Raw genomic sequence first — 15,355 nt, 5'->3', positions numbered from 1 at the left:
TGTGTGGCTTTTTGAATAAAACATCAAAAGCTTTCAGCACTGGAGATATTAAAAACATATTTCATTTGATTAATTAAAAAGAATTCTCTAAGGAAATATCTGATTTCTTGCACCATCCTCAAACATTATACACTCACATGACCTCTAGCCTTTCATTCCCTAGAGAGTACTTGCACAAAATCCTCAGGGTAGAGTATATTATAAGAGCCATGGAAAGAATGCGATTGTGCATTTCAGCCCCCATGTCCTCAGTTACTACCATGTAATTTATGTATTGCAAGAATGACAAGTTTTCCTTTCAGTAGCATAAACAGCTTGACCTTGATGTGCAGAAGTCCTTAGCTGGGTTGCTTCTACATCTAAGCTTAAATTTGCTGATTCAAAGTGAAGCTGCACAATGTCAAAGTTTGAATGAAATTTATTAGCAATATATCAATCTGTGCTAGACAAGAGATTTATTTTCTTGTGATTGTGTACCTAGAGCAGATAGAGTTCTCATTTATTACCACTGTCACTGTAATTAACTGGGAAGATCTGGCATTCTGATCTAAGCTCTGAGTCATTTTTGTGTAAATAAGTACAGGCCATTGGCTTTGAGGCATTATTTTAGTTTATTTCAACCAAAGTCCTGGCCATATGAGTCCACAATTTAGTCCAATTTAGTCCTTTCTTTATGATACCTCTTGAGGAACTTGCTGTGCACCATTGCTCACTGGACTCAGTGGTCACAGGTGAATGATTATTAAGCTTAGCTCTGTGACGGACAGCAGCAGACCATCACACAGAAGTATGATTTGCATGGCTTTCAGATAACCTCATCCGCAGTGAAGACTATACAAATGAGATAAGAACTAATTTTGAGATGATGCTCATGAAACTTCCCAACCACATGTAATCCATTTGCACCAAATCTGAAACATTTGAGGAATAGTTTTATTTTTATGAAACATTACTAAGGAAATCCGTCATGGTTTTTTTAAAATACAGGACTATCCTGTAGATGCCTGAATCTAAAACAGCCATGGTTCTCTATCCCTTTGCCCCTGTCTATCACCTCCCTCAACAACAATATCTGGAAATCTCCAGGGCACAGGACCTCTGAGGACCTTATGGAATATCAGACATATATCAAGTGATGTGTGCTACAAGGTCTTGCAGGGAGACAGTCAATTAGGTGACATTTAGCTCATTAGTCTACAGTTCCAGATACCATCATATGTATCTGCAATTTTTAAAATTTATTTTACAGTTTTTACTTCTTGGATGTGGTATATATAAAATAACAGAAATGTGTATCTAAAAATACACTAAAGCCATAGATTTAGAGTCACCTAACATTTTTCTCTTTTACTTTTCTCACATGGCCATCTAAAGTTGCTGGCTAATTTGCCACTATTTATAATAAGATCAGCCTTTTTAACAGCACAGTTATTGTGCATATAATGAATTGTTTTTAGAAAGTCTCCTGGTCCTCCATATCATCATTCAAAATTAAAAGGATTTCTTTTTAATTAAGTAGTGGGAGCTGTTCCATGAAATATTGCCAGTGCAGAAATTTTTGAGAAGTTAAATAATAAGTAAAGATAATTGAGAGTTGTTAGAAGGGAATGCTAGAATTTTAGATATTTGGAACTTGCTTGCGTTACATGATAACTGATACAAATTAGGTCTCTGACCTTAAAAAAATTGCACTTACAGAGAAAGAAAACGATATCATTATACCCAGAATATGTAGAAAACTTTCCACCAATTCTATCTTCCCTTTTAACCAAATCAGAGGATTTTCAGAAATGCTTTAACATATATAATGTTGTTAGGGATATTCTTTAAGATACTCTGTGTCATATTGCACTGCAGTTACCAATGATGCCCTCTTCTTATCCCCATCTGGAATGCTTTGTCTGTTTCAGAGGAAAGACAAGGAATGGGCTATTGATACAGCACTGCTGAACTCCCCATTGATGCTGCCAGCAGAGTAGAGGCTCAGGCTGGGCAGAGCACAAAGGGAACTCTACAAGCTTATGCAAAAATGCTCCTCCTTACAGGAGGCACCAGTTTCCTTCCTTTACTGAGAAATTTATTTCCAGCATGGAAATGGCAACCATTTCATAAAAGCTCCCTGTAAACAATGTTTTTAAATGTTGTCATCCTTATTCCCTCTTTCTTAACTTTTCCACTTGAAGACTGTTGTCTACTACCAGGGATTTTGGTGTCATTTTCTAGATAAATATTAAGTATCTAATGTGACAAGCACATCACGGAAGTACTTGTCCTGCCTTCTTCCTTCATTCTTGATTAGAAGAAAATCTTTCCTTTTGTTGTTTGGTTTTGGGTTTTTTTTCCAGAGATCAAGGAAATAAATACATAAATCACTCCCTTGGGCCTCCTTTTTCTGGCCTCTGCTCTGGAAAGCATGCAAACATGGGCTGCTGCCTTTCCCGCTCTGGGGGTGCTTTGGGCATTCTTACTAAGTATGTGATTAAGTTCCATCGCAATTAGTGTTGCCTTCTTCAGTGGATTTTTCCTATGGAACTTAGTGAGCAATCACAGTAAAACAAATTAGGTGAACTATGTACTGAAAGAGAGTCAGCTTGTTGATGTTTCAAAGCAAATCAGAAAGAAAATCAGTTCTAGGGGTAGTGAATGGATTTTTTATTCATGGTTCAACAAACAGGAAATAATGACATCTTGTGAAGAGGTGAGAAGTTTCATGAAACATATTTAAACAAAGGCACTAGGCTAAGACACATTTCATTTTTATAAAGGAAAATTGCATGAATCACATGAATATAAACCATCAAGATGTTTGTATGTAGAATAATTTTTGAGGGGAAAATAACTGAGATTTTATGAAACATTCTATGCATTAAAACATCTGCAGAAATACTACAAAATATGTACAGGACATTTCCATTTTTTAGAGAATATAGGCTAAATCCCTAACTCACCACAGTAAATACTCAGAGTGAAGAAAGGAACTTCAAAGGCAGGGTAAAGTTGAATGAAATATACCTACCTTGCAGACATTCTAGGCATTACATAGAGCACACAGCAGAGGCTCTATTTGATCATAAAGGAGCCTGAAAGAACGAATAATGAGAGTATTAAGCTGCTGGCATTGCTTTTTGAGCAAGAGGGTTCATCTGAGCTCAGTACAAACTATAAAACTAATGCAGCTTGGAGTCTCATGCTAAAGCAGCTGCCTGGACACCCCTCCTGCAGCAGACCTATGCATTGGCACCTTCCAAAGGGACAATCTGAATTACCCACTCATTTTCTTTCTGACAACTCACACAGAAAATTAGTGTAGAGATGAGTGTGTCACATTGGGGTGCCCTGCACTGCTGCCCTGGGCAGCCAGAGCAGCTCTGCACTCACATGAGGCTGCTGAACAAGGTGGAGAACAGGCTGTGGAGCTGCATTATGAATTGCTTGGACTTCAATTCAGAACTCAAACTCTCAGTTTTGATAATGATAGTTAAAAACTATGGCTCAAAGTAACTCAGCACCTGTGAAAATTAGGCCACCATCCAATTTTCACCTTGAGTCATACATTTCAATGAAAATCAATCAGACATTTTTTCCAAACCAGTGTGTTTTTAACCAAGTCAACGCAGCACTGTGCTGTAACATGAATAAGTGCAAGTCATGTGCAGGCTATCAACTTCAGGCACCTCTTGAGGTTTTGACATCTATTGGTTTTGCGCAGCCTGGCTCTTGGTAGTGGGGTGGCCACAGAGGTGGCTTCTGTGAGAAGGTGGGTTGTCAGCCTCAGCAAAATTATTTCTGTCAACCACCTGAAGGACCCAAACTACCCCCTACACAGTCAGAGTAAGATCTAAGTGATTCTGAAGACTTCAAAAAAAATAAGTCAAAAGGTCTATGTTGGGATCACTGTACCGGTCACTGTGTCAGAAGCACTTCCATAGGATTATTCATGGTGTTTGCACACACACTTATCAATGCTGGATTGTTGTTGCTAGCATATTGCTGTTCCCAGAAAACAAAAAGTCTTTTTGATTCTGTTAAACAGGCAGATAATTACTTGAATGTTACTGACACTGAAAGCAAGGAGCTATGAGAGTGATCAAAGCAGTGTCACAGTTTTCCCAATGCCAAAGCATGTTATTAAACAGAAAACACTTCTAAGAAAGGACACATACTATTTACAGAAATAATAAATCAAGCCTTGGGAATAACTTTTCCACAGAGTAATTTTTTTTGTTGTTGACATATAATGTTTTAGAACAGCCTAATTTTTTTGCCCATTCATTTGTGGTGATCATAAATGACTAGAGTTTGCATGAAAAATGCATAAATACTGTGAAAAACAGGGAAATATCAAGACAATTTCATTGACTTGTGCATGCCTCTTCTATTTCTTGGTAATTGCTGCTTTGCTGTGTGATTAAATCAAAGACTCTTTGCAAAGAAAGAGGAAGAAATTAAAAAGCAGCAAAGATCAGACAGTAGCCCAAAGTAAATAACGTCAAAGATTATAAGACAATAGCAGATGCCTCATCAGTTGTGAAATAAACACTTTCTTTGTTTAAGATCAAAACGCATACTGAATTCTAAACACGCTGGTATTAGAAAAGGGTCGGGATTGTCAAGTGGACTGACAGTCCTTCTTAAAGAGACTTGCAGGGGTTTGTCTAAATGAGTATTAAAAGACATTTTGGCCATCTTTGAGACCATATTCCTGAGCTGCCCGAGGAACAACCTTGAAAGCCCTGGGTAGCCAGTGGTAGAGGTTCCTGGAGAGAAAGAGAGACCAGGGCTAACCCCAGGAAAGCCTGGCAGCAAAGTCAGGCTCATGCAGAGCAGCTGCTGCCCACAGTTTCTTGTGGAACCCACTTGGACCATGCACAGCCACCCCAATGGGGAGCAGGAGATACAGACAGAGGGTATGGGGAAGGATGAAGATGTAGATGTGAGCAGGGATAGGCATGAGCTGGCACTGGGAGGTCCACCTGCCTCGTTAATGCCTAGGAAGGGCTCTCCCTGGGAACAGAGAGCAGCTTGGAGAACATAGCTTAGCCCCATCTGGGAGCTGGCAGAGGTTTGAACAGCTGGAGCTGCTAAAGCAGCCAAACTGACCCCAACTCAGCCCTGACCTCAACGATGAACTCGAAAGGGACAGAAAGGATACAAGTACATCTCACCTCGTAACTATGTGGTACACAACATGAGCTTCCAATGGAAAAATTCATAAGAATGTGAACTTTGATTTCAGTGGTGTTTTAAGCTGGAATTTTTTCTCCAAATTGCTACTACGCATTTCCCAAACTTTTTCCCAGGTCTGCTCAGTATCCTAAAGAAACATTTATGTTTCCCATAGGAATCAAACAAGGCTATAGCTTTTCACAAGCTTTATTGAGCTGTGGTATTGAGTGTCTGCCATAATGAAGGAAATTCATATCAGTGGAATATTAGAAAGAAAAAAGGTGATTTATTAGGGGCAGCATCTCTTCTTCAAGCTGGCTTAAATTTATAAGAATTCTCCAGCATCTGTCTAAAAATTTTGTGGAGTTTTTTATCCACAAGGGAGCAACATGGAACACTATAATTGCGCCACTCAGTTCTCAAAACAGTTCTGCAAAGATATACTGTGGTAAGGAAGCCCTTTTATTAATGACACTGTACTTGGCAAAGGACCCAGGAACAGTATCTGTGAGACAACCATACAGAAACATGTTTATTTTAAACTTTCAGGTTGGAGTCTCCTGTTTCACTGGGTTTAGATGGCTATAGCTCTTGTGATCTGAGCAGTGTTTTTCCTAATTTATACTGGCATAACTGAATGGATTCAAACCATAGAGAGTCACTGGAAATACCAGTAGCATAAAAAGCTCTGGTTTTAATATGGCACTTATAAATGAGCTGGGAGATTTCCACACTGGGAGAGGTAACTGGAGATGCTGATCAGATGTGACACCTGGAAAGGTAGTGTTATGGAATACTTACCATGTCCTGAGATGGTGATTTAGGTAATGTATATACCTATCAAACTAATTATAAAGTTTATTTTAGCTGTTCACATTTCTGGTCAGGAATCCAAATGTTATTGAGGCAGGATAGGTGGAGAGGTGTATATTTTACCAATAAGATAAGCCGAGTCAGGAGTGAAGCTCATGAAAGAGTGCAAGAAAAAAACATTCCTGGCATCATTGTAGTCGTGACTTACGGTAATACCATGGAAGGAGAGATTTCAAAGTTTTGTATGAAAAATTCACTTTTACAATTTAAAACTTATTTTTTAATGGTTGCATTTGATTGTTTCATATGGACTTAAACTTATTACTGACTTGGCTATAAGCCATCTTTTTTTATTAAGTTGCTCTGTCAAAGATGAATTCACCTGTTTTTCAAAGCTACAGATGTTTCTCATAAATGTACCGGTACAGCAACAGTAACAAAAAAAATATGTTCCCAAGTGTAATGAACTAGCCAGATTCATTAAAAAAAAAACAAACCAACCAAAAAATGTGTATGGCTGAACATTAAATCCGAGAAGAAAACAATGCAGCAATACCAGTTCCTGAAGATGCTGTACAAAACTGTTTATGCCAAGGTTATGCCAAGGAATTATGCCAATTCCTATTAGATTTAGAAAGTACCATGACATTTTCAGGCACTTTTGACTGACAAATAATATTTTTCATCTTTAATTTGCAGTCTTCCTGAAAAAGGAATTTGAAAAAATGTCCTGAAATCATTTGTGTCTGACTGTGCTTCAAATCTGCTTGTAATATAAACCCCTGGAATTATTTACTTGAAGTATTTCTGAATGACTAAACCTGTTTTAAATAATAGCATGAATGTAGGCAGGGATCTAGGACTGGGAAGAAATCTCTTCTGTTACTGAGGATTACTGAATCCCATCCTTTTTTCTCTGTTTCATGTCACGCTTTCATTTTACACTCTCTTCCTCATGAAGCAGAGACACTTATGCATGAAATACACTGACGATGAGTGAAATTCTTCTGGGCACTTGGACTTTATGCAGTTGAAGAAAGATGATTTGGGAGGAAAAGCACCTACCCCAAAAAATTTTCCTGTAGTTCACATGCCTTCAAAACATGTATGATGTATGGGCATCCATGACCCTGCCCTTCTTGCTCCATTCACATTCCAGCACATTTTAAGCTTGTAATCCTCTTGGTCATGCATCAGTACCTGTTTTGTTTATGTACTGAGGTACACTTCTGAGATTTCTAGCTAATTCCCAGATGACAACTCTGCAGAGGTGGTGTTTAGGAAATGGTAAAGGATCCATTGTTTTTCAGGTAAATAGATACAGTAACTTGGCTTATGTTCCTCTGGCAAAGGAAGGCTGAAATACCTACATGGCTCTGAGGTTTAAGGTGGCAATTATTCATTTCTGGTAAAAAAGTATTTTGTTTATTTTCACCTGTAATAAAGTATTGGGTCATTCCATAGCCTCCTTATTAAATGAAATGGATCTTCTCCTTTGTCTTCAATGTCAGGTTGATCCATAGTGGTAAAAGAGTAACAATATAACTTCAGCATCTTTTGATTCTGCCATTACATCCATTAGTTCATCACTTTCCTGTAAAACAGAGAATGTGATGAAAAACCATGGGACATCAGGAATAAACATGCTGGTACTCAGCTATTAATTAGTTTCAAAAACTTCCTTTCTAATTTTTACTATTTACTCTGGGACTAGCCAGGCATTTTATGACACAAGCATAGATGCACACAGGTGCATCGAACAGTTCATAAACTGATGAAGGTCTGTCATGCTTGATACATAGTCCTTCTTTTTCCAGAACCACTGTGCAGGCTGTTAGAAAACACTAAGGAAGAGATTTTTAAATTTCTCTTATTTAGTCTGCTCTTGTCTTTTGCAGCTGACACCAGTCTTGGAACAGATGATGTTTATGACGACAAAGGGTGCCAGTGTGATGTGTCAGTAGAAGATCTCACCCCTGCTCTTAAAACTGTCATTAGAGCTATCAGGTGAGTAGAAAATACTGAATGAATAAACACTCAAGTTTTCTTCAGTTATGATACTAATAAATTGCATGTCAATTAAGAAAATGATAGTTAATTGAACTTATTACATGGCTATATTTGTTACATAACTAATGCTAACATATTATGCTTCCTTTCTATCTATTTTAGTTAGATTAAAACATCAGTTCTGTTATCAGCTTTTCAGTATCTAAAAAAGTTACATGATTTGACACAGAAAAGAAAGAGAGTAATGGATGCTGGTTTCCATTATATTTTATGTTATCCAAACTACAGTTTGACATAATTTTACTGAATATGCATCACCTTGCCTGGAAAAGTTATTTCCTTTAAAAGTGTAGGGTTTTATTGCATTTCCATATTCCTGAAACTGTCATATGACTTTTACTGCAAATTTCTTCTGGTAAGAACAGAATAATTACATTCATTCAACTGTGCAAAGCCTTGCCTACCACTATCCACTGAACTAAGTATAACCCAAATAATTTAAAATGAATAGTCTCCTTTTCCAAGAAAGTGGCAAACTGTATTGAAACTTATAAAGTTACCTGTATTGAAACCTTAAATGTATCATTCACCCTCTTGAGACTGCCAAGGCTATTCATCTTCCAGAGTATTTTGAAGTGTAAATCCTGACAGGCAATATCCCCACCATAAAAGTGTACATCAACAAGCAAGGAGAGCTCAAGAATTCCCTATCAGCCGGCAGCAAACCTCAGGTTATTGCTGGGGGTCACCCCACTGGCTCTGCATCACAGTCACATCAGTGTCCAGCACCTTTCTTGGGTGCAGGAAGGTAGGCAGACAGACAGGCAGCAGCCAAAAGGAATTTCTGGAAAAACCTATCAAAAGATGATGTTTTCCTGTACAGAAACCCTTGCCTGGGTTTTCTCAGCACTATAGGAAGAAAAAACTCAAGCTTTTTATCACATTATTTCATGTAGTGATAACCTATGGGCTACTTGTATTTCCTTCCCTTTTTTCCATTGAGTAAAATGAAGACAGATAGTGAGTAAGGCTGTTTCTAAAACTTTTCTACTAGCACAGGCAGCTTGACAGATCATTTGCAGACATCTTTTCCAACCATTTTTCCAACCTGCCTGGAAATGACCTCACAGGATGATTCAGATACCAGGCCTGTGTCCACAGCCACTGCAACTGGCAAGCCAAACATCACAGTTGAAAACCATCTCTTGCCAGCAATGTTTCAGCATGTGACAGAAATCCTTTTTTCACAGTGGACACCCACCCACAAGGCAAGCCTATTCCCTCAAATGGAAAATGCTCACATTAGGAACAGTCAGCATAATCCATTGACTTTGGTGTCAAAGATGCTTGTCTGTGATGCTGCATTTTAAACAGACTGGGTGACTCTTGGCTCCAGGTTGACCTTGCCACTCGTCCTGGCAAGGGGTACTCATTTTTCATACTGTCCAAATTCCTTAAGATTGACTTGACAATTTAATACTTAATTCATGGAGCTCATTTTCTAAGGGGCCACTGGATTGTTCAAAGCATCATCGCCATTTTTGCTTGGTGCTCTTGGTCACTATTAGCTCAAATGAAAAGTAACCAAATGTGAAGGTCGTTGTTAGGAAACTTTCTCCACAGTACCATCCACAGAAAGGTTCTAATAAGAAGAGCAGAAGTGTAAGAGTTTCCTTGTTTCAGACATGCACTATTTAACTGATGAGAATCAAATTTTTATATTATCTCCAACTTTTACTCTGCCTGCTTGGCTTCCCAGAAAAACAACTCATGTCACCATTGAGGCTGAGAGTAAGAATCTCCACTTGTTATCAATTAGCCATGAATGTCCCCCATCTCCCTGCAAATTTTAGTGTTTCACAAGATTGCAAGCGGCGCACGCATCTTGCTTCAGAAACTTACCTTTGCTTGACATCTGTAAAGCAGTAATATGACATGATCTTGAGACTTCTGTATATGCTATACTTTAATCTCTCAAAATCAAGAGACTGATAATTCAGTTCATCAGGTAGCTGATACACCTCTTTCTGATTATTCAGAGTATCTGTTACCAGACTACACTGGGATCTATGCAAACATCTGAAGAAGGATCTGAGACTCTATATAGTAACTGTAGAATTTCAAGATGATAACATCTGCCTATATGGAAACTTTGTGCCTCATTTTGAAGTTTGTTTTTAGAAAGGGCTTTGAATTGCAAAGGCAGTGGGGGAGGGTGAAGGCTGGTTTTCATTTCATGCTGGTATACAGAAGCAGGTGAAGACAGAAGGCACTTGCATAGTTTCATGAAACACTATGAAAAGACCCCAAATATAAACACAGACAGTTGAATCCATTCTTGATACATCAACTTGAAAAATTGCTATAAGTGAGACTAATTATTTTTTCCTGCTTAGACCTGGCTACAAATTGTTTTACAGAGACACAAATGGCCCTTTTGTTTTAGGGAGAAATGAAATTAACAAAATTAATTCATGCCTGTGGGTTTACAGAGGTAGGTCCTCTCTCAGTTTTGGAATCAAATCATTTAGGGTGGGGTTTTTTTTCTGTGCAAGGAACCTAAAATATGCTGCTTACTCTCAGGTTGGACAGCCTTGAAATAGCAAAAGACAAAAACTGGTTTATTTATGATTTTTCATTTTGGTAATTTCAATGTCTACTGTGTCAGTTTTGACCTTGTTTACTTATATTTTTCCAGCACTACTTTATTCTTCAAAACAGCTTTTTAAGTAAACAAACCCCCAAACCTTGATTTTTTTATAGTCAAAACAGAGGATGGAGAAAATAGTCCTTTCCTGAAAAAGTTCTTAACATTTTGGCCCTTTCCAAAAAAGACAGTACTCTCAACTAGTCCTACTGAAAACCTACCAGGCAAACGTGTCTGGTAACGTGTCAAGCTCTCAATCTGCTCTCAAAGCCTCCTAAACTGAGTCTTTTATCTCGTGTGCTGCCTGCTCCATCCCCTCTTACTCCACAAGCTCTCTGTCAGGAAAGATCAACTGAGGGAGTAGGGAAAGTAAGGAAAAGCTGCTCAATGGATTTGCACAATGTTGGGTGCGTAGGGAGCAGATGGGTAGTGTGGTGAAACATGGTGTGCACCACAGCATGCCTTGGGCCCACTCAGGATCAGTCCTGCTCGTCCGCAGCCTCCGGCTGGGATCAGAGCAGTGCACAAAGCAGTCCACTGAGTCTTTGTGTCAGCAGGTTCTGTAGCACTACTCAGCCATCCCCAGTCTTGTTGTGAAGAAAAAGCCATTAATATCCTGCAGAGCTCCTGAAGACTAACAAAAAACATTGCATTTTCCAGCTCTGTTAGCTCACAATGACGAATGTGTATAAACGAGGCTAAAAGGAAGATTAGGATACCTTGTTTCCCTATATTGTGATATCTCTGATCATTTTCCATAGCAAGAGGCACTCATTTCAATAATACTCTCCACAACGGAAAAGATGGAATTACTGTACTATTTATGGAATACAAAATGAGATTTGAGAACCATAAGTAAATATGCAATAGAAAATAACTGCAATGGCAGGAAGATGAACACACTGACCTAATGGGTCTTTTCTCTCTTTAACTCTAGTGATTGCAAAGATATGTTTTCATTTGTTGCTAATAAAAAAAAATTATAACTGTAGCTAAATGTAATGAAACTTGAGAATTCTAGAGCTGATAAGCTGTATAGTTGAACAGTCATACATATTTAACAGACAAAGATGGAAAATATAATTTACCATTTATGTTCAGTGTTTACAATGTTTCTGCAACACCTATAAAATGTATTTTTAGTAGCCATTTTGAATTTGTTCAATGTGATGTTTCAGAACCACCTCTTTCTTCTAAATACAAACACATTGTTTATTTTCTGCCAGATGGTCTTCAGAGACTAGGCAAGGCTCTTATACATGTGTTTGGCTAGGACAGCACTGTACTTGGGGGAAAACAATGTTTCTGGCTGCAAGGGGATGAGTCAGGTCAGGACACAAGAGAGAAGACAATTTTGACTCACATGCCTCACATGTAATAGAACTGTCTTTCAAGCACCTTTGTCGGCTGGCCTCTCTGTGTTGGATCCTGATCTCTTCTTCACATTGCAGTTTTACCAGGAAAAAGTGATATTTGGCAAGGTAAGGGTAGAGAGACAGAGGAACCAGCACAGCCAGATCGCTGCTCACCTGCTATCCTGATGTAGTAGGTCAGCAAACAAACTGTGGTCACTTCATCTGCTTATGGGTAAAACAACCTGTCTTTTAATACTCAAGGCAGCAACCATGTATGATTCTACCTGAATCCCAGTAGAATGAAGCTCTCTTTCTTCCTGAGATAATGACAAGACTGACAAGGCACAGCTTTAAAAATAACGGCATGAGTATGACAGGGTTGCACAAAGGATTAGAGATGTTCTAACTTGGTGCCAGTCTCGGGAAAGTGCACTAAATGACAAGCAAAATAGCTTTATAACACTTTTTTTTTGCTTATCAAGGCAGTTTGATAATGCAAATTAAAATGCAGTGAATGCCAGGGAAGATATGCAACCTGCATGTACAAAAACCACTGTAATTTTAGAGTAATGCTGATCCCACATCTGAGGACAAATAAATTAAATGGGTGCTGCTTTTGGCTGCTATGGGTCAATAAGACAAAAGTTGGTATTGGACCTGTAAATGTCCACAAATTATCAGGGTACATAAAGATTAGTGGGAGCTGTGGTTTAGACATTAATTCTAGACAAAGCACTTTTATATATTGGTCTGCTTCAACAGATGACTTTTTTTCTGCTCTTCCTTGGACGTATCACTGAAACAAGCTACTTTTTAATTACTAATTCTTACCAGAACACTGTCGTGCTTACGGCATCGGTGGGTTTACAACCGCGTATCGTCTGTCGCATTAGACTTGAGTTACCAAATACCACCTTGCTCCATGTCACACAGCGCTTCCAGCACGCGAACAATGTTTGAAAGAGCCGTGGGCCTGCACGGCCCCGCTCTCAGGGGTCGGCGGGCGCGCTCAGCCGCCGCTGCCGGGCCTCGGCTCGGGCTGTGGCGGGCCTCGCTCGCCCCCTGCCGGTGCGGCTGGGAAGGGCAGCCCGGGCCGGGCAGAGCTCGGGCTGCTGCTCCGAGCAGCGCGCGGTGCGTAACTTGGTGCTCGTGCTCCCCGTCTTGAAGGCATAGGCACCGCCTGCGCCCGCATAACTGAGCCCGTTGATTTTAGCCCACAGGAACTCACAGTGGAGGTAGTTCTACATAATCTGTTAGGATGGGCGTCCAAACATACGGAATCATACAATGGTTTGGGTAAAAGTGACCTTAAAGATCATCTAGTTCCAACCACCCTGCTATGGGCAGGGACACGTCCCGCTTGGGTGCTCCAAGGTTGCTTGAGTCTTGAGAGCAGGTTACTCACTCAAAGCTCCATCCAGCCTGGCCTTGAACACTGCCAGGGATGTGGCATCCACAACTTTCCTGGGTAATCTATTCCAGAGCCTTACCATCCCCACAGTAAAGAAAGTTAATTACACAGTGATTTCAAGACATAGGAAGACAATTAAGTTTTTAAACTGACAATAAATAACTATGGAGGTTCAACCAAATTTAGTAACTGCAAAGCAGTTGCAAGCCTCCGTCACTGAAAGAATTCAGTTTTTCTTTTTCTTAATTACCTTGCAGGCTTTTAAAATTACAGCTTTTTTATAATAGTTTGATTTTTTTTGCACAATTTATGTAAAATTTTGCATACTTGAAGAAAAATAAGTAAGCAATATGGGTCTGTTCCAAACCCTGCTGTAGTTAATGAAGAAGGAATCACATGAGCTAATACATAAACCAGGAATAGTATAGTTACAGCTCACTGATATAGCTGTGATGACTTCTGTGTTTGACTTCTGAACATTATGAACAAACTGCCTTGATAAGCAAAAAAAAAGTGTTATAAAGCTGCAAAGCAGTTCTGTGCTAACTGATTAAGAAGCTTCCATGGCTGTTAATACAAATTAGTCTTCTGCCTCTTCTCTTGTAAAATCACCCAGTTGTGGTAAATTCAGTTGTCTCCAGCTATGCCATTAATAGTCTGGTTCTTCTTTTCTAATAGAGTTTCATCTTTTCACTTTATCAAATGCATGAAGTAAAAAATTGTGACCACCAAAACATAATAATAACAACAACAAAATTATTATACTGTCTTGTATGTCAGCTACATTATTCATTTTTTGGAACCTCAATAAAGAACTAGATTCAGAAGATTAGGTTGTCAGGGTCTTAAGAACCAACATCTTGGCACAATTTGACAGCTAAAAGAAAAAAAAAAAATACATCTGCATCCCACATTCATCACAGCTTCACAGGCTTCCAGATTACAAAAGATGCCAAAAGCCATTGGTCTGTAGAATTAGCTGGTAATGCAAAAGAGGAAAGTCCATGATCTGATATATTTGAAAGTGCATGGAGATCAGTCCTGAACTGTCAAATTGATGGACTTCTAACAGGCCTTTTCCATTTTTATTTTCTATAATCAGAATCATAGTTCAAGCTCTACACCAGTGACAATCTCATTTTTAACTGAAAGTTGCCAGAATGGGAAATATCAATAAGCTAAGTACTGTGAGAAAAGGTTGACATTATCTGTAAGAATATTTATGTATGACATAAAAATCAGTAGAGGATCACTATATGCTATCAATGCAAATCTACATACCTATTATCATAATGTCTGTCCTAACTACATGAAGTATGGCTTTTCTAAATTCCACTAAAACATTACTAATCTATTTTTATCAGAGTGTGAGCCATGCTTTGGTTTTTATTATAATTTGTTGTCTTACAGCTGCTAAATACATTTAATAAACACAGAGAGAATATATTATCATGAATACTGGCATTTGGAATAGGATACCAATTTACAGTCTCTGCTTTTTCAATTGCAATACATAGCAAATTATCAGCAGTGTGGCCCTAATGGGAATTCATAAGCTCTGCAGCACAGGCCGGAATGGCTAACACACCTGATCCCTTGTCTTCTCTCCCAGTTCTTATGTACACCAAGGACAACTTCAGGCTCTACCAGCTGACCTGGAAAATCATCTCACTGTCATTCACTTTCCAAATTTGTCATTTTTATTGTTTAAAATTTGCGATTTAATATCAAGCTTTGCATTCTAAGAAGAGCTACTCAGTGGACATCACATGTTCACATCACATATCACAGAAACTTGTGCAAGTCTCACATAAAAACACATATGCCATTCATTAATTTTGGATATTTACTGTTATCTGAAACTTACTATTCTGCAGTGAAAAACTCATGAATGCTAATTAAGCAATGATTCCCATAGATTCCAGTTGGGAACAAACATGAAAACTTCTCTTT

General features: G+C 38.7%; 1 protein-coding gene across 2 annotated transcripts in view; it reads left to right on the top strand.

Annotated features, from left to right (window-relative positions):
• Positions 1-15,355, top strand: part of LOC121672895 (potassium voltage-gated channel subfamily KQT member 5-like) — a 43,114-nt gene that overhangs the window by 20,158 nt on the left and 7,601 nt on the right. For both annotated transcript variants that reach the window (XM_042045803.1, XM_042045802.1), the window contains one exon: positions 7,878-7,986. In XM_042045803.1, the coding sequence (XP_041901737.1) occupies positions 7,878-7,986 (109 nt within the window). The remainder of the gene's footprint in view (positions 1-7,877; positions 7,987-15,355) is intronic.

This window comes from Corvus kubaryi, unplaced genomic scaffold (assembly GCF_017639235.1).
Source record: "Corvus kubaryi isolate FWS band 111438036 unplaced genomic scaffold, C.kubaryi_AGA036_p1.0 65030, whole genome shotgun sequence".
Classification (NCBI taxonomy): Eukaryota; Metazoa; Chordata; class Aves; order Passeriformes; family Corvidae; genus Corvus; species Corvus kubaryi.
The sequence above is the reverse complement of the archived record's forward strand: the minus strand, read 5'-3'. Positions and strand labels throughout refer to the sequence as shown.